At 38.3% G+C, this 19247-nt stretch overlaps 1 protein-coding gene across 1 annotated transcript in view; it reads right to left on the reverse strand.

The window, feature by feature from the left end:
* Positions 1 to 19247, reverse strand: part of GRID1 (glutamate ionotropic receptor delta type subunit 1) — a gene marked incomplete at both ends in the record, with an annotated part of 491898 nt that overhangs the window by 44933 nt on the left and 427718 nt on the right. The window contains 4 exons of the mRNA XM_082285773.1: positions 750 to 888; positions 2268 to 2592; positions 4513 to 4710; positions 6076 to 6177. Of these exons, the coding sequence (XP_082141899.1) occupies positions 750 to 888; positions 2268 to 2592; positions 4513 to 4710; positions 6076 to 6177 (764 nt within the window). The remainder of the gene's footprint in view (positions 1 to 749; positions 889 to 2267; positions 2593 to 4512; positions 4711 to 6075; positions 6178 to 19247) is intronic.

Here is a 19247-nt window from a genome sequence, read left to right on the forward strand (position 1 = left end):
AGTACATATTGACAAGCTAAAAATTGGAAATTCTGTTGAACTCATGTTTAGAAGAAATGCACTTATGTCCTCCTGTGCAGAAATCACAGAGAAGGCAAAAGCATTTTTTCAAGTGCCCGCCTCACCTCAGTGACAATTCTTCTGTTTCAGGAAGTGAGCACAAACATTCAGTGCCAGTCTTCCCAATGCAATCCCAAATGAGAGCAGCAGCTTAACTGTGTCATCCTCTAACACCTGAAATCCTTGGCTCAGCACTTTCTAGGAGGAAAGCCTGTGTTGCACTGCCACTGCTCCACTCCATCCCCATCACATCAAACATGAGCTATCAGGCTCTAACCTGGTCAGCACTGGGTGTGAAAGGCCAGTGACCCTCCCAGTACTCCACACCAGTGTGAAGGTGAAAATTTTGTCCTCGTCTTGTGAGAAAAAAAGTGAAAGCCTTTAGCCTTTAAATTTGCTGAAAAACAAGTTACACACACACAAATTACAACCACCCAACCAGCAGGACATGGAAGACCTGTCTTCTGGAAAAATACAGAATTAAAGTGCCATTGTTCCCCCCATCAAAACTGCTTGGGCGCTGTTGGAGTGAAGGTGAAGAAGGGGAGAGCAGAGAAAAACAGCCACTGCAAATAAGCAGAGTATTTTATTAGAGAGTTATCTCCTTCTTGCAAGAATGAGTGTGCAAATGGATAATACCTTCCTGTGAAATCCAGGTTTCCAGCTTTGTGTTAAGAAGAGACTCTTACCTTATGGGATTATCCATCCTTGATACTGTGAGAAATGCTGCTAAATTCGCTGTGTAGGAAGAGCACACAATGAGAGTGAAGAGCCACCAGCTTCCCATTACAATGCGCATCGCCACAGAATTGACAGTGGATTCACCCCCTGCAAATAAACAGAGAAAAGTAGGGTCTCTCAGCAGCTCCTATTTACAATCACCCCCTGTGCCCTGTAATGTTAAACTTTGTTGGAGTTCCTCTCTGCTTCCCCTTCAGTCTGCCCTTTCACTGTGGGAAAAGCACTGCTTCTGTTAAGGCTGATAATGAGCAAGTATTTTCTCCAGTCAACCTCTTGCCCCAGACAGTGTTCTACAAAATCATCTTCCAAAATATTTCCCTTGAGAATTATTGAGGATCAATCTAAAGAACATGAAAAATGTTTTAAATAAAGTTGAATGGTGAAGCACAACGAATATGCAGGAATTAAATCATTACAGTGCTCAGAATATTGTAATACTCTGTTTTCAATTACCCTTTTAGAATTGGAAAAAAAGCCCCACAGAAATGCCTAATGGTTTGTGTGCTATCTTTGCTGTATTTAAATCTGCAAAGACTGAAGCATTAGTGTCATTACTTGTTACTCTTTACAAGATTTCAAATCATGCAAGGATTTCTTTCCAGCATCTTCAAGAAGAGTTATGCTTGAGCATTGTTGGAGACTAAACCTTAGCATAGAGCTGGTCCTAGTTACTTCAGCATATGTTTGTGCTGATTATATCTTACTGCACTTAAACCCATCAGGGCTGCCACCTTAATGAGATGAGGGACCAAGTTTCACAGCAATAGGATGGATTTGCCAGCTGAAGCTTTAGAAACTTACAATCACAATGAAAAAAAAAGAAAAAAGTTAACAACTTACCCATATATCAGCATTCAATACAACCTGCCTTCCAAGAATACAACTAACATTATAGATATGGCACCAAAACTGCATGGGCAGATTTTGTAAACAATTAGTTACAAAAGTAACTTTGTTAATGGCAGCAGTCCTACTGAATTCAGTAGGATTAGTCCTATGCTTAGAGATTCCTGAGTGTAAAGTTAGTTACATACCCAGTTCAAACAACCAAGAGATGAACTGTCTCACGTGAGTTCAAAAACATATACATTTCTATTTCTATTTATAAATTAAATTGAAACAATTAAAAGGGAGCTAGTTTCAGAGCTGGAGAAGTGTTGCAATTCTGTACCAGGCAGCACTGGAGTTTATCTCTAGTGTAACAATTTTCCCAAAGAGGAAAAGCCTGCTAGCGCTTTTTCTGGAGTTACTGCGAGAGAGAAAAGGCATAAAAAAAGACATAAACCTCCAAACTTGACTACCTTTCTCACTTTTGATCAGCTGGGCTAATAAAACACATTACCTCCCCATATGGGCCTTCTCTTTCACCTTTAGCCCATCCTGGGCAGGACTGACCTGTCCTGACCCGCTCCCCCCAAGGCAGAGCTTTCTGGAGGCCGCCCGTGGTGCAGGGGAGGGGTGAGTACCTTGCTGGACAAAGGCCCCGTACACCACCCAGATGGCGCTGTGCAGGGTGGAGGACACCGAGGGGCTCGGCTGGGCCGCGCTCTGCGCCCGCACTGCCTGGATGCGGTTCAGCACAAAGATCAGCACCCCAACAATCGGGATGGCTGCCGCAATGCAGGCCCACACCGCGAAGTCGAAAGGAGCGAAGAGAGAGAAGATGTTGATTTTCTCCTCGGGCTTTTTGATCAAGATCCCCACGGAATAGTCCATGTAGCGCTTGCTGAAGTCCACCACGCTCTCCCGTTCGGGTGTTATGGTGATGGCTGAGATGGCCAGGTCTGCCCTCTGCAAGGCAAACACAACGCATCACATCGCTCCCTGCCACCAGGAGTTTGGGCTGCGAGAGCCTTAAGGAGAAGCTTTTTAAGAACCAAGTGACTCCATGCATTTCATTCTGTAACTTAACGCATTTAGATGCATTTATATAAATTGTCTAAAAAAAAAAACAGAATCGGTTTTCACCATGAAAACATTAGTTAATTGCACTGGTCTAAAGAAGAGCAATGAAACACAACCTGTCAAGGTACTCTTGAACAGAAAGCATGACCTTGACTCCTTTCTGGAAGAAGGGCAGCTTGTTAACCTTTATCCCTCGCTTCTTTTCCAAAGGAGGCCTAAAACTCCAAACCATATTAACCCAGTGCACTGTAAGCAATAAAGAAACACCATTTACTTAGCTTGTGCATTTGATAGCAGGGTGGGAAGAGCTAATGTTTGTTTTTCTCCCTGCAGAATTGCCAACTTTCCATATTCATGAAGAGATTTCATATGACAGCTGGGGAGAAGATTTTGTTTATTTTTTAAAATGAATAAAGTGATGGAAAAAGCTCGTAACAGGAAGAATGCACAAAGGCAACTTTGTTCCTGAAACTGCTTTGACTTCAATATTTAAAACAAGTAGGTTTTGCATGTAGATAATCCTTAAAGAGTATGTACACTTGATGAAGGGTAAGATAGGAGTTAATAAATAAGATTCCCAAAGCTTTTGAAGAGCTTCAATTAGATTTTCAATATTTTCTGTCTTAATAAAAAGAGTTCTCTTAAAAAAAACCAGAATATACATTCCATTTCCTATCTCTAATTGTGTTGGGAATGTAAAGCAAATATTAGATGAGGGAGGTTTGCTTTGAAATCCTTTAGAGTCTGTGGAACAAATGGTAGCAGAAATACCATCTAAAAAATACAATAATAGATACTTTATTGCTTCAAAGAAAGCAATTTCCAAAGAAATTTAACAGGATTTCTTACCTTATTTTTAAATCAATGAAATTCAAACAGTTTATGTCAATGCAAAATAAGTTAAAAATTCTTTATGTTCCCTGGTGCCAACCAAGATCATCCCATTATCACACACATGTTTGCTATTGCTTTAATTGCTTCTATTTCTTCCTAAACATCTCCTTACAGATACTGAGCCGCCTGCTTACTAGATAATGAGAAAGCTTTCACTTTCACTAATAACTCCACTGCAGAAGAGTAAGCTTTTCTACAAAAAGCAGCAACATGAGATATTAATTCCTTTGACTCTTCTTCTTGATTAATGCTTGTCCCATGTCAGATTGCAAGAACATGAACAAAATACACTTATTTAATTCTCTGGGAGATTCTAACCTACAAACTCTACCCATTTACTTAAACAGAGTTCAATTAACTTACTCCTGGATTTGTCATACTTTAATTAAGAAATTTGGTCCTCTCTGTTTTAAATGAATGAATAATCTTGAGATCAGTCTAAATTCTGATCCCCCGTTACTGGGGCTACTTTTCCTGCTTGGGTGTCAAACTCATTATCATTACTCATGCATCATTATCAAATACATTGTCACAGAATGACAGAAATAAGGTCCCATCTACGAAAAAGTTTTAAAGACATAATGACAAAAATAAAATACTAGTAGTTAATATTTTATGGAGAATATTTTATTTTTTCTCTATTTTCTACAGTCATTCCCTCACACACACAAACATGACCTCTACTCTTATAGCAATGTAAACACTTAGATTTACACCAATATAATTTATGTTGAGAGCAGCTGGAAGCAAATAAAACAAGAGATTGTCTAGTTCCTATCCTGTATACAGGGTCTTAAATTGCAGTTTATATCACACTCAAACCATCCATAGCTCAGAAGCATTCTGCACTGCTGCCTTCATCCTAATTCATTCTCTTGTAATTTTTTTAAATGCAGCTTCTTCTCTGTGTACCTTATTGATGAGTTCTCCGATCATGCCATTCCAGGAGCTGTTTTGGAGCTGGTGTCCATATTTGCCATCAGGAGCTTGATATATCTCATACTTAAAGCCCAAATTCTTGGCCAGTGCATCCAGGACGTCAATGGAAAATCCTTTATATCGTTTTGGCTGCCCAAGGATGTTCTCTGCCACCATCACAAAAGGTTCTTCCTGAGAACAAAACAGTATCTTAACTGACACTTGAAACAAGATTTTTAGTTTGCTTCTCTGAGCAAAAGGGTGTTTTCTGAGTTAATTCTGGACAACTTGGAGCAAATTTTGAGACACTCATAACCTTCTGAGGCAAAAATTGTAGGTCATGTGGGATACTGTGAAGCTTCCCAACCAGGCACCACTGCCTCAGCACTTGAGCCCTATTCATAGCCTTGGTTTTTCCATAGTTCTTGAGACGAGACAGACTCCAGAAGAAATTCAACCCCAGATTTAGAAAGCCATCTTTTACATACAAGGCCTAATCTTTTATCCAGGAAACATACTGAAACACAAGCTAAAACCACAGCAATTTTGTGAACATTTAAAATTTTGAAAATTCAGAGAATAACCTTCATGGGTACTGGTTTCTGGAGTATTTTAATTTCAGAAGTCTGCTTTGGGACCAAGGAAATGCAGCATTTTGTGGTATGTTTTCTGCTGGGGATGGGTCTGCAGGGGAATCCCAGGGATGTTGGTGGCATGGCCACTGCAGTTGGCTGCCTTTTTAGCCTGCTACTGTCACAGAAGGGATCTGCTCACCTCTCACACCAGCAACAGCATAAATTGAGGAAAGAAAACTGGGGGCTGGAGGGAGTGCTTTCATGTACATATGTACTCTTAGGTACTCCCTATTTGTACCATGATTCAGAAAAAGAGAATTAAAAACAAACAAAAAAAGACCTCATATTCTGCAATCTGCAGATAACAATACCTTAGCCAGGAATGCATTCAAGCCCTAATTTGCCCCAATTTGCCCCTAATGTAGCACTTGCCTGAGAGGAACTCTTTACCACTCCAGAGTCTTACAGAGAGTAGTTCCAAAAGGGTAATGATTTTTTTGGAAAGATGACACCATTCTAAAAGATATAGTTTATCTCAATGGGAATTTATGAGCTTGATGCAGGAAACACTTGATTAAATTTTACAGCCTGCAGTGTACAAGAGCCAAGATTAGATTATCATAATTGGCCCATCTGATCTTAAAATCCATGAAATGCTGAAAACTGCCTATCCAAGCTGGAGCATGGTATCTGGAATGCACCCCTGTGCACTCAGGCCCTGTGCTGGTTTGATGCCTGCTAGGAATTACAATGCAGAAAAACAGCATAAGCAAACAAACAAATGCTCTCTATCACTGACACTGCACAGCTTCACATAAAATAATAAAAGGCCATCATCGATTTTCTTTGCTTATGTAACTGATCATCTAAAAATACAGAACTGAAAATGATAGGGGAAAACACTGCGGGAAGTGCCCAAAATATTCAGGCAGATCCTTTTTATTTTGAGCATTTTGTTTCCTGAACTCAGAAAGGATCATACCAACACAGTCACCACTTTGAGTGTCACTCCTTGTAAGTCGTTGCCCAGACGTCGCTCTTGGAGGCTGCCGTTCAGTCCTTTCTCAGAGTCCCACGTCGCCAACTGGAACAGAAAGTACAGAGAGTCTGAAGCACTGCCAGGCAGCAAACTTTAGCATTTACAAAACATTTAACAGCAGCTTGACCCAATCCAGAACTGATACAGAGAGGCTGAGAGGTGTGTGGCTGTTTTCAGTGTAGAATCAGAATTAGTGCGATTCAGAGGACAGACATAAACAAGTACCTTGCCTGAATGTATTTTCATTGATGCATGCAATATAAATGCTCTATTATCTGTATTATTTGTCATATTATTTCACTCAGTTCGTTCTGAGATTACATGTCTCTTCAGTAAGTTTATATTGCTTGAGAGTCCTCAGGATTACCTGTGGGGGCACTATCCCAGATTTCTCTCTCTGCTCAGATTCCTGTCTATTTTCAAATAATTCCCTATGTTTATCAAAGACCAACCTTGTTTCCACAGTGTTTTAGCTCACCTACACTCATAAATTCTTGACACAGGTTCTATGCTGTCCAACTGTCTCAACATGTATTTTTTTCATCTCCTATCTTAAGTCCTATTTTCTTTATTGCCCTACTTCTACCTCATCTCTAAAACAGTAACAGCCTCTTGAGCTCCCAGGCTCCTGATGAACAACTATCTCATATCTACCACTACTTCAAGCATCTACCAGATGCACCCAGATGCACCCAGATGCACCCAGATGCACGTTTTCAGGATATCTCCCTAGAACACTACATCAAAATATTTTATTTTCCAATTAAATGTATCGTTTTAAAAATCAAATTTACTGCATTTTCTGAAGAGAAATACAGTCCAATTCAATAGAGCAGGTTCAATAGAAAAGTCAATCTCAAGTGACCTTTGGATTATTCAAACTAAATATGCTCCTGAGCAGCAGCAGCAGCAGCCAGACACTCTTTTTGCCTTCAAACAGAATCCACAGTGTCATTTTGCTCAGAAGAGACATAAATAGTACCAAGTAGAAAGTGTTTTCTTCTTCTTCTTTTCAGCTCTACTCTTAAACACCAATATTATGCTCACATATTTGGAAGCAATGTTGTTAGCTGAAGGCATGCCCTGTAGAAACTAAACACAGTCCAAGATCTGTGAAATATGGATTCCTCCTGCCAGAAGCTAATTTTCATGTAACAAGTCAAAATCTTGTTGGAAAGAACTTATTTCAATGAAAACGCCCGTGGGTAGATGTCTTACATGATTTATTTCTATGACTTCAGTTTTATCCTAAAGCCTCACAAATCAAATCAACAAATAAAATGTGATGGAAGAGATCTGTATAGTTTTATTTTTGTTTTGTTGCACTAAACTGATAAACAGGGAACTAGAAAAGAACAAGACACTCAGTGAATATTCAGCAACTATCACAAATGATGAAAATTATTCCATAGTCACTAAACCTTGAAAGCTGAGACACAGGAGAGGAAAGACTTAAGGTACTCCTCCTCTCATCCAGATGACCTGGAGGATGGAGGAGGAGAATGAATGAATAATATTCAGCTTTCTAATGACACTCCTGGAAGCTAAAATGTCTCAGATTGCACACTGTCCTCCTGTGATGGCAGGTTAGAGTGACAGAGGAGTGTCTGCACATCCAGTGGCTGTAGCAACACAGGCAGATAAATACCTGTAGCCATGGTATCTTTGGAATTTGAATTTAGATGCTTGTTCCGAAACATGTCCAGATGTTCCTCAGCCCTTGCTACCGCCAAACCAAATGGACAGATCTTTCCTTTGACATAAATCAGCATGGTTCAACAGACTTCAAAGATCAGTGTAGGTGTGTGTAGTATCTGTTGTGTCTCAAATCTGTAAAGAAAGCTCACTGTTTAAGCCTTGCTTCCCTTGTCCTAGGCATATGATTAATATTTTTGTCAAAATGGCTTGCAAAATCTACAGGTGATGATTAAATAGTCATTAAAAAATGGGAAATGTAATCATTCACGTTATTTCTTTACCACTGGTGGACTGACATATCAATTCCTTCTCCCACACCTTTCAAAATCTGATTTCCTATAAGGGCCGTAGACTTCTTGAATACCCTATGTTTCACATTCTGCACTACCTCGAAGGGTTCCAAAATATACTGGAGACAAGACAGTGCAAACCCATAAATTTATTCTTTTTTTTTCAAAAGGAGCATGCAAAGATTCTTCTTTCATGCAGCAGGGGTAAGTGCAAGGAGAAGGAGCATATTTTGCTTCAGAACAGTACACCAGAGTGTTCTCTATGGAGGCACAAACTTTCCAGTCTCTTAGAAGCAAACTGTACAGATAAAAATCATAAATGGAACATAAGGGAAACCATTTCCCGAAGGGATTTTCCCTGTGCATCCTTGTGCGTTGGAACACTTCATTTGTTAAGAACTGTGCCAATTTTATCTTCTACGTCTTGCAGACAGAATTTTGTTTATAGGACTGATGTATTTACAGATATGTATATCAATTTGTGACAGCTGACCTGTCATGATCAGCTCCTGAGAAACTAATTTCCAGCACTGTTACACACCATGAGTAATGGTGTTAGGCCATTAGAGTTTCATTCTTTGTAGAAATATGTACGAATTTCCTACCAGAAGTCTGGAGCCAAAGGTTATAGCACAGCCATCAGCTGATAGGAGATAAAGGGCTTTTAGATCTGATTATGAGAAACAACTGCTTGCAGAATCAGCACTTGCAGGATGTGTTTAAAAAAAAAAAAAAAATCAAAGGTCTCTGGAACATGTATTTAATAGCAGTCTGGGTACGACTTTTTTTGAATCTCAAGGCACCTGGTTATGTGAGTTCAAGTTTTGAAATCAGCTACTTTATGAAAGATTTTCAGCTTAAAGCTTCCAGCTTCTCTTTCTAGAACAGCCCTGTTGCTGGGAATCCTCTAGTTCTAGCCATAGAGCAGAAGCTAAATCATCCAGTAAAGACTACCCAGAGGAAACAAATGTGGAATTCCAACAAAAAAGTAATTTGTTGGAAAATTCTGATTCAAAACATGCTTCCAATTTTTGTCAATATTTATTGCATTTTCAACTAGAACTGCAAGGAAAGGTTTGGAGAGAGAAAAATCACAATTTTAACATTGTTTTCACCCTCCACAAGCAATGCAGGATGAAACAAAGACACTTACTCAAAACACAAGCAAAACAAATGTCTGTCACAGGCTCAACCAAATGGAGATGCAAATTATCCCAAACTGCTAGTAAATTCAGTTGAAAACAGACATTAGCAAATAAAGTGTTTAATGTTTCTATCACAGTATTGAATGTGATTATCTACACTATTTTAGTTCATGATGCAGTAGTTACTGTCCAAATAATGCATGTCACTGCTATCTAACACCATTTTAAGTATGACACCATCCTAAACATGATCTACTTTTCAGGGAAAACATGATTCACATAAGAAATTAAAAAAGATAATTTTCAGCAGAAGTATATTACAGTTTGAAATGGTTACCATCTATCCAGAGTATACATCTTCTATTTTACCAAAACCCAAAAACTTTGATTGGGTGACTTCTATGGAACTAAGGTTACACTATCCAAAGAAAGTAAATTTGGGAACCTCTGACTTGAAATCTGAAAAACTTCTAAGAGAGAGGAAAATGAAAAGAGTGCAAGACAGGCAGATCTCACACCAGGAGACAAAGACACCCACATCAACCAGAGCACATTATCTGTGAATACGAAAGCTGTTCTGTCCATGGAGTTAAATAAGTTAATCTATGCCACTCACAGTCTAAAAATGCTTTTAGATTAAAATTGGACTCAAACAGATTGCAGTTCAATGACAACTTGTTTCTTAAGCTTGAAGTCAACAGAATTTATGTCAAGTATGGTGTCCTTGTACCATGTACATGTATTTTACATGTTGGTGCCTCATTCCCTTTGCAAGCCTTGCAATATGGCTAAAAGCAGATTTTAAGAGAACCTGATTAATAAAACAACACATAAACAAGAAAATTAACGTTTACAGGAGACAATCATGAAATAAGGGAGCAGGCCATTAAAAAAATGGAGTAAATTGGACACTCCTCTGTTGCAGTTCTAAGGAATAAAAGGAAATTCATTTAAATGCTAAACCAAATTTAAGTCCACAATTCCTTTTCAAATGCAGTATAACAGTAATCTACAGAATTTGCTGCCATTCACAAGGTAGTAGTAGGATTAACAGTTTGAAGTAGTAGTAGTAGTAGTAGTTAAAAACTCTTTCGCATTTGTGTAATCCACGGTAATATAAAACAGGATTCATAAACAGAAAAGGTATTAAATCTCTTACTCGCAAGCAAATCCACACACTGACACAATTCATTTCCATCACAGCTACATAATTATTAGGAATATTCTAACATTTCTACTCGAAAACACAAGCTTATAGTCAATATAGGGATAAGATAGTGGACAAGATCACCAGATGAACTGATTTAAGATACATTCTGTGGTCCAGCATAACTCAACCCTGTTTGCAGTGAAATACCAGCCAGTCATCTACATCTGGATATTCTATTCTGATATTTTGCATTTGTTTGTATTAAAAAATGTATCTTGCTTCCAAATAATTGCAGTGTGACTGGAATACTTGTGCACCCATAGCCACACTCCAAAACATGTTAAAACTGTGAAGCAGAGGATTAAGAACCAAGTCTCAAAAACTCCCAATCTTTTGGGTGAAAATTTTATGCCATCCTGTTCAATGCTCAAGAATCTCAGTTTGCCATTAAGTGGCACCATAAGGATTGTATCTATTTGATAAAAGGTCAGAGAAGGACAGGGAGATCATGGAAAGCTGCATAAAGTTACAAAAATGGAAGAGAGAGAGCCTCATCACTGCTGCTTCTCCAAGAGGACCCTGGTTTTGTGTGCAGGACAGTGAAGGACATAGATGGCTGTTGATGCTTTAATGGGCCTTTAAGAATTCAAGATATTCAGGGAGAAGAATGCCAATTTTTCCCATTTTAGTGCAATTTTTTTTGCAAATTTATGATGCTGTATCAATGATAATAAAATTTCTCCAGAGAATCACAGGAGGATGAGCATGAGGCAGTAAGACCTAAAAATTACCAAGTCATTCTGGAAACACTTGACTGCTTCTTCAATAGTACTGCAGTTTTTCAGTACATAGGTGGCTGAAATGAAGAGGACAATATGCTTGTATCTGAATTTTAGTGTTATTTGATATGAGGTCTTATGAACCCTCAACTAGGGCAATTTGTTTCCCAAATAAGGACAATATCACATGATTTACAGATTAGCTTCTATGGAACAATGAAGAATGATGTATCAAGACGAGGAGAAAAGTTCTGTGTAGCTTAGAGCAAGTCAATATTAAGATCTTGACTTAATAACTTTTTTACTGTTTTGGAACAGGAGATAGGAAATTACTAATATTAAAATGGCTAAGATGCAAAGACATCTCAAAACTGGGGAGTACTGAAAATATGTCAGACTAGTGCAGTGAGAAAAAGAAATGGGAGTGGTAAGAACTCCGACATGGCACAAAAATACGCATCTTGAATAAGTAGAAGTGAATACTTATGGAACAGAAAAATGGGAAATAGAGATACTTCAACTGAAGAAAAAAGCACAGAAATTCATGAACAAGTTGTGCAGGGTGACGGTGAGAAGCAAATGATGATGAGCTTGTAAAACGGTACTGCTTCAAAAGCCCCAGTGTGGTCCTGGACTCCACATCTCATGGCACAGGCTGAACAGAGCAGCCACAACAGAGCTGAGAAGGATGTACAGCCTTAACACTGTGTTAAGCATCTGTCTAACAAGAGCTGGGCATGCTGGAAGAATATCAAGGGAGAACAGGACAACTACTACTGTGACGGAGGATTCAGTTCATACAAAAAGGATGAAAGATGCAACTGTGAATATTTAAGATAATGATAAGTAAGAAATGGGAAAATTAGAAACCAAACTAGATATAAGGCAACAGAACTACTGCTGCAAACCTCTTGTAATCTACAGAGACCCTTTCACATGAAATACAAATTGTTTCCTAGAAACATTTATTCATTCTCAATGCAGACTGTGAAATGAGAAATAGATAAAAGGGCAGGCATTTTTTCCGTATTTCTAAGCCAAACAATTTTTCATGGGAAAGGCTTGGCACATCTAGGATTTGAGGAAGTACATATATAAAGGAAATCAGAGAACACTCTGGTGGTTTTTGAATTCACCAGAGATACCAGATCCAAACAATTTTTCCACATAATGCTGGATCCCAGCCAAAGGTGATTAGGATGGTTTTGTCCTATATGGAACAATTTCATACAAGTCCCAGCATGCAAGATTTAACCTGTGACGTCCTCAGTTTGCCATTTCTCAGGTGAGTGGATAGATTGCCATCTTTAATGCTGGTATAGGGGCATATTATCCACAGAGTTAAAAGGTATTGGCATAGTCTTTTCAAAGAATGTCATAATTCCTGAATACTTGAAAACATCAGCTGCTTTCATCTCCAAAAGAAAAATCCATTCCCCACTGCTGAAACAAAGCCATTCCTAGAACTCTGCCAGAGAGAAATTCCATCAAAAGCGCACAGGAGCAATTTGAGGTTCCAGCCTACAACTGTTAACTTCGCAAGCCTACGTAACACCACTGGGTCCCGAGAGTCACACTTCTATAAAGTTAATTGAGCATAGACCTAGAATAGAAAATAGAGAAAGTTCAAGAACGCTGAAGGAGGGATTGGAGCAGGAAAGAGCAATTGACCTGAACTGACATATCTAAGGAAACAGATATACACCACTGCTCGCCTGAGCAGCCAGCGAGACAAATGGCAAATGTCTAGGACTAGGATGGCACATGAAGTCTGCCCTTGAAGCAGCATAACGTCCTTCAAACCATGTGAGGGAATGGGCTCACAATTAACAGAGAAAAGCAGCACTGACGGAGTCCCCACTGTGTAGATAGTCCCATGAAACTCTGATTTAGAATTTAAGAAAACAAATCTCCAGTTGTGCCAACAAAATGCACTTTGGCAAGAAGCTGCACAGTAACAAGCGGAGAATTTACACAAGTTGCAATAAAAATTTCAAATTAATTCAAACAGCTCAAAACCAATGCAAAACACAAAAAATTACACTGCATTGAAACAAAGTGCAAATTAGTATCAGAAGTATATTTTTGCAGTTTAAGATCGATTATAGTATTTAACTCCTATTATCTAGAGAATAACTAGAGTCTAGGATATAGAGTCTCCCTCTCCATGTCATTTACAATACATAATAAATAGGGAGAACCTAAAGGGGGAAAACTACATTAGCTAACCCAAAACTGTGGGGATAATTTCGGAGGACAGAGGCTTTGGTAGAGCTATTTCAGCATTAATATCCTTATTCTCGAGAGGCCTGTGTATTTTTTCAGGTCTTACTCTACGAATTCTGCCATTCACTGCAGCTAACAATTTTGACCCCACCTACCATAACTCAGCAGTATCTTGCTCTACTATTTTTATGGTCCTTCATTGCAGAGAATATCAAATATTTTGATGTGAGAGGAAATATTTTCCCTTATGTTTTTCATTAGCCAAAGATCAATTCAACTAAATGTAATGACCATACTATTAAAAGCCAGCTATTTTACATATAATAGAGCTCTACAACATAAATGAAAATTAGACACATTATGCCTTCTACTACTAATATTAAAGAAGTCAAGGTATTCTCACATACTGCTTTCTGCAGAATTGTGACTGAGAAGTTTCATGCAGAATTGAAGCAATAGTTTTCTGTAACCCTATAGGTTTTATTAACACAGTGTCAGACTTCTTATACCTCTTGGGAATGGATCAGCACCACATACTTTATATTGCACATACATCACATTTAATATTACGTTGACGGACGTAAATTACGAGAATGATCTCTTTTGCTGAAACAAGATAGTGCTCCATTATGTGGCAGAATGAGACATTATTGTGCTAGCAGGTAATGAAGGAGCATTGATACCAGGTCAGGGTTGCTCCTCTTTACATGTTGTGATAGCTGGTGAGCATCTCTGACCTCTTATGAAACACAGAAAACACCTGTGTTCTACTGTGCTGAGCCTGGGCAACGCACGGCCAGGGGAGCAAAACCACACTTGGCAGAAAAAGGAGCTGAAAGGACATGACAAGATAAATGTATTCTGTAATTCATTATATAAAAGTATAAATAGGCCATCTTCAGCTCTTCTAGAATAAATTGCTTCAATTAACACTAGTCTTTGAAGGAGCAGTGACTGCAACATGCTGATGCTATTAGTGCAGCAACACAGACACTGAGAAAGATGTAATACTAAATGAAGCAATCATGAGAGTGATGAAAACAATATAAACAAGAATCTTATCCTCTGATGGCTTCTTTATGAAGTACAGGGAAGTATTACTCTGTCCCCAAATTTTTGTATTTCATTTCCTTGACATAAAATCAAAATGCGGCGAAGAAGGTGTTGAAAACAAATTGGAGGTATTTTCTACTAGACTCTCACAGGCTTCTCTCTTGAAAAGCAGGCAGGAACCTTCCACCCCTGTTCATCTGCACTTTTGTCACTTTTCAAGGCATTAAGATACAAACAATGTGCCACAGTGCTGTTGCTGAATCAGATGGCAGCATTGCTATAGCAAAAGACATGTGTGCATCACCACAATTCTTTTAAGGGTCAAATAAATTAACTGTGAGTACCCAAGGTACTGCTGAATCAGGCACTTCCAGGGGCATTGTAAATTACCCTTTGATATGAACAACCAAGTCTCCAAGCATAAAATTAGAACTGATAAGTAATCATAAAAGTTAGACCAATCCAGGTATAAAGTCCTCAACAGATGTCACAAGTTAACTGGCTAAAAAACATTGCCACTGGGTTACCTATTTGAAAGACAAACAAGCTCCTCTTCTTTTTCCTGCAGTTTAAAAGACAACGTCATTGTCCAGTGAGATCCAACACATCCTGGACTCCAAGGATACTCTGAATGCTATGGCAAATTACTGAAAATCAGGTAGCTCAAGAGCAGCTGCTTGTGGGCAAAACTGAACCAATTCCCTTTACCATTTCTCATCATGTGTAGGTAAAATGGAAACAAATCCATTTCACACAGAGAACAGATTGTTTTCAAAGCTTCCAAGTGCTTTTTTGTGGCCAATTACTAGCTTCTGAGAGCAGAACTATCCTCGTTATTTATGCAATAGTGAACTCAGCAGACTGCTTGTAAACAAAACAAAGTCATCATCGAAAAGTTGGATCTAACAACAAATATAAATTCATGTTGATTTCCTATAGGTTCTTGTCCTGCTCTGTGGAGTGTAGTAACCAAATAACTCCCTGTTGTGATGTTCTGAGATTTTACTTGGGAGGGAGAGCAAGAGAGGCTTGTGCAGCTGGACAGCTGTCAGGACCTATTTTTTCCAGTCCTTTTATGCGAGAGCTCTGCACGTAGGAATTAATCGGCACACTAAAATGGGTTGTGTCAAAATTGCTCTTTTTTTTTGCAATTCTTCACTGGATTTCTTGGACATTTTCTGAGCTGAATGCTTTTGATGTCTCACATTCAAGAAACCCATCCATATTTCTGCAGCTCTAACAACAAAACTTTTCCTAGCCTGGCTCCTGAGGTACAGACCACGGTGTGATTTCACCAGCTGTGATTTTCACCTTCTGAAGCTTGGCCAGCATGAATTCACTTTCTGATTCTGGTTAAAGGCACTGAGTCATCTCAGAATGAAAGCAAAGTTCAACCCACTCCTGGGTATCACCTATGAAGCCAGTTCTCAATCCTATATTGAAAACTGCTCTTCTCTCAAACTCCAGACACTTTTGAAACGCTTCACAACATCAAGAGCAATTTTTTGTAGAAACTCATTGAAAAAATAAGTATTGGTATTATCTAATTACCTCATGATATTTTGGTGGCCTTGATATAGCAAGGACAATGTTCTAGAGAAAAAGATATCCTCATAGATGGATTCATAAATGTAATTTATAAACCAAATTCAAAACTTAAACACAAAGAGGTCAAAGTCTTAGATGAAATATTGGTACTTAAAAAAAAACCAACTAAAAAACTCTAATAATATATTAACAGAATTGCTGTTAAGACAAGCTAGTACTCTCTCTTGGCATCAGTAAAAACCCCATGTAAAAACCCCCAGTAAAAATCCCTGCTAAAGATTTCAAGTGAATTTTGACCAGCTCTGGTTATCGGCACTGGAATCTACATCCACATGAATGGAACACTGAAAATTCTTGTAATAAACTTAAAAGTTCCGTTTTTACTGAACTTTCCCTTATTTTGATCTTCACCATATGACTTCACATTTATCCTTGCTTCTCATAGAAAGTGACACAAAATGGCTTCAACAAATTGCAGATTTTTTTCCTCTAAACAAAAGCCACTGAGTGAAAAAACCATAACTTGGTGTTAGGTAATGGATAATTGCCTCTCCAAGAAACAGAAGAACTGTAGATAGTATCAAGGAAAACATGAATTTTCTTCTCTGTAATGACAGGCATTTAATGGTTTTAATTAACAACAAGCTATATTGAGACAGCTTTCAAAAATATATTTATCCCTTGGGCTTTGTTACATACATAGAACAGGTTTTGTAAGGCAAATAAAATCAGCTTGCTCACAAAGCCAATTAGCAGAGAATATACAAACACCAGACCCACAGATATTATAGTTTATATAAACTATGTACCAGTTGCTAAGTATTCACAAGGAATATAACAATACACTTAGCTCATCTTCGCACAGTCTTCATGCAGATGCTGTGGTAAGCATGAAAAATATTTGTCCATGTTACTGTCTACAAACCTTTTGCTTACTACCTATTGCCCTACTTCATTTTTCCCTGCTTCAAATCAACATTCAGGAGAATTTTTAGCTTTTTAAAAAAAATACTGGACAATCAGAACTTCTGAGCAATTTTGCACAGTGACAGACAGTGCACATAGGGTATATAAGAAAGATTACAGTAGTAAATACATTTCCCCAGCTCCACATACCAGCAAAACTCCATCAGTAGAAAGGATGTGGTAATTTCACCAAAGTAGTCAAAGGTAAGAAATAAAAGCAGGTAAGAAATACAGCTTGTACTATGTGTAATGCTTAAAGGCTCTCCTTTCAGATTCCTTATTGCAGCTTTAAAAATAAACACTGATCTCCAGGAAGCTTTATTAGAGTGCCCTACATCATTTGTTTAGGAGGATTCAATAATTTAGTAGGTTTATGTAATTACTACAGAGCTTATTTAATATAGCACCTGATGCGTTGTTGTTTTCCAAGTCTTGAGAAAAGCTTCTAGAAAGGTCAAAGCTGATCAGATTAGAAAACAAGACATGATTTATGCGTGGTCCAAACTTCTCAGCGGAGGGAGAGAAACTTTGGGTCCATGGAGGGCCACAGATAAGCAGCAGAATCTCTGCTGAAGGAAAGGCAGCAGCTCTCTGGGAATGACCTGGTGGTCAGACCTCATTTGAAGATCACCCTACCTTAAAACATTACAAGATTTATTCCTGCACTCTAAATGGCTCTTGGTCACTACAGGGCAGGTGGTTCTTCAACAATGAACAGCAGAGCATTTGTACAGAATTATGGGTAAAATGGGCAATGCCCTCAGAGAAATATGGATGCGGAAATATGGCAAAGAATGACCACAAACATATCTGAGCAGGAAAAAACCACACATGTTACATTCATTAAATCCCTTTCTTACTGCCTTAACCTGATATTCCTTCCGTTGCTATGGTGATTGTTATCCAGCCATTTATACATTTAAAGAAAAAATCAGTATTCCCTCTCATGAAATTCAAAGTGTGAGAAATATCTCCTTAATGCAATATAAAGACTATTTCCTCAGTGGACCCATCAGACATTCATTTTCCTAAGGTCTTCCGAGTCCATTTAAACTTCTCTCTTCCACACATTGTGTGGCAATGAATTTCAAAATATAAGCAGGCAGTCTCCAAAAATGTACTTCTTCCTATAGGTTGTAAGCCGCCTACCAGTTCATTTTATTAAGTATCATCTAGGTTTCCATTATGAGAAAAAATGAATAATTGTTCCCATTTCATCTTTTAATCTCTTTTATTTCCTAAGCACCTAGACACACTCCCTCCTTTTGTCTGCTCACTGAGCCGAAAAATTGTGGCCTGTATGTCTCTTCATATAGAAGCAATCTGATATCTCTAGTCACCCTTTTTCCTCTTACATCTTTTCTAGCTCTTCCACGAATTTTTTGAAAGGGGAAAAGAAAGAAAAATCACAAATAATCCAACCCAATCCAAATTATAGACTAAAAATCAGACCATGGAAAATTGGAAAACTGACTTAGGAAAGGCAATGTTTGAGTGCATTATTAAGCCTATATTTTAAAATGATCTTAGAAAAGTTGTCTTAAAATTCTTCAACACTGCATTTCAGCATTAAAATGCAGAAACAGCTGAACAAGGAAAGTAGAAAGCAAACGTCACCAACAGAAATTGTATACATTTAGATAATATATACTTAGGAAATGGAAAATAAAATTTTACCTACTATATGCACAGTAAAATGTAGAATTATTTAATGTTTCTTGGGGAAAAAAACCCACTTTCATTTATTAGAAAAAAATGATAACACCCTCCATTGTATTTGCTGGGAACTCTTCCTAAATCCCTTCCCTTGCACAAGCAGAAGGTGGTACATACAAAGAAGGAACTATGAGCCTGCAGTAATCCCCCTCCTCTCACTAGGTCTACAGTAAAACAATTTGTTTGTAATTGATGCCTGCAACTTTTCATAAAGTTAATGGGAATTTGCAGCAATTGCTGAATTTCCACTGTTTCTGTTTCCATTAAGTCCATCAGGCCTATAAAAGTGGTCCAGCCAATGTGGATTTTTTTTGTAACTCATAGAATTGCCTTATAGATCCCAGAATGTCTGAAGGCTACAGACTTTGCTCACAAATCAAATTAATTTAAGGAAACAAAATTAACAGTGTGTTAATAATTACGTGTGTTTGTCCACATCTCCATGGCAAAATATACCCAGCTGCTTTGAAGCAGGCTGGGGACAAGCACTGATGGCTCAAAGGCCCTACAGTCTGCTGGCTGTCCATCAACTTAGGAGCTTGTG

The sequence above is a fragment of the Coloeus monedula genome (assembly GCF_965178545.1).
Source record: "Coloeus monedula genome assembly, chromosome: 8".
NCBI lineage: Eukaryota > Metazoa > Chordata > Aves > Passeriformes > Corvidae > Coloeus > Coloeus monedula.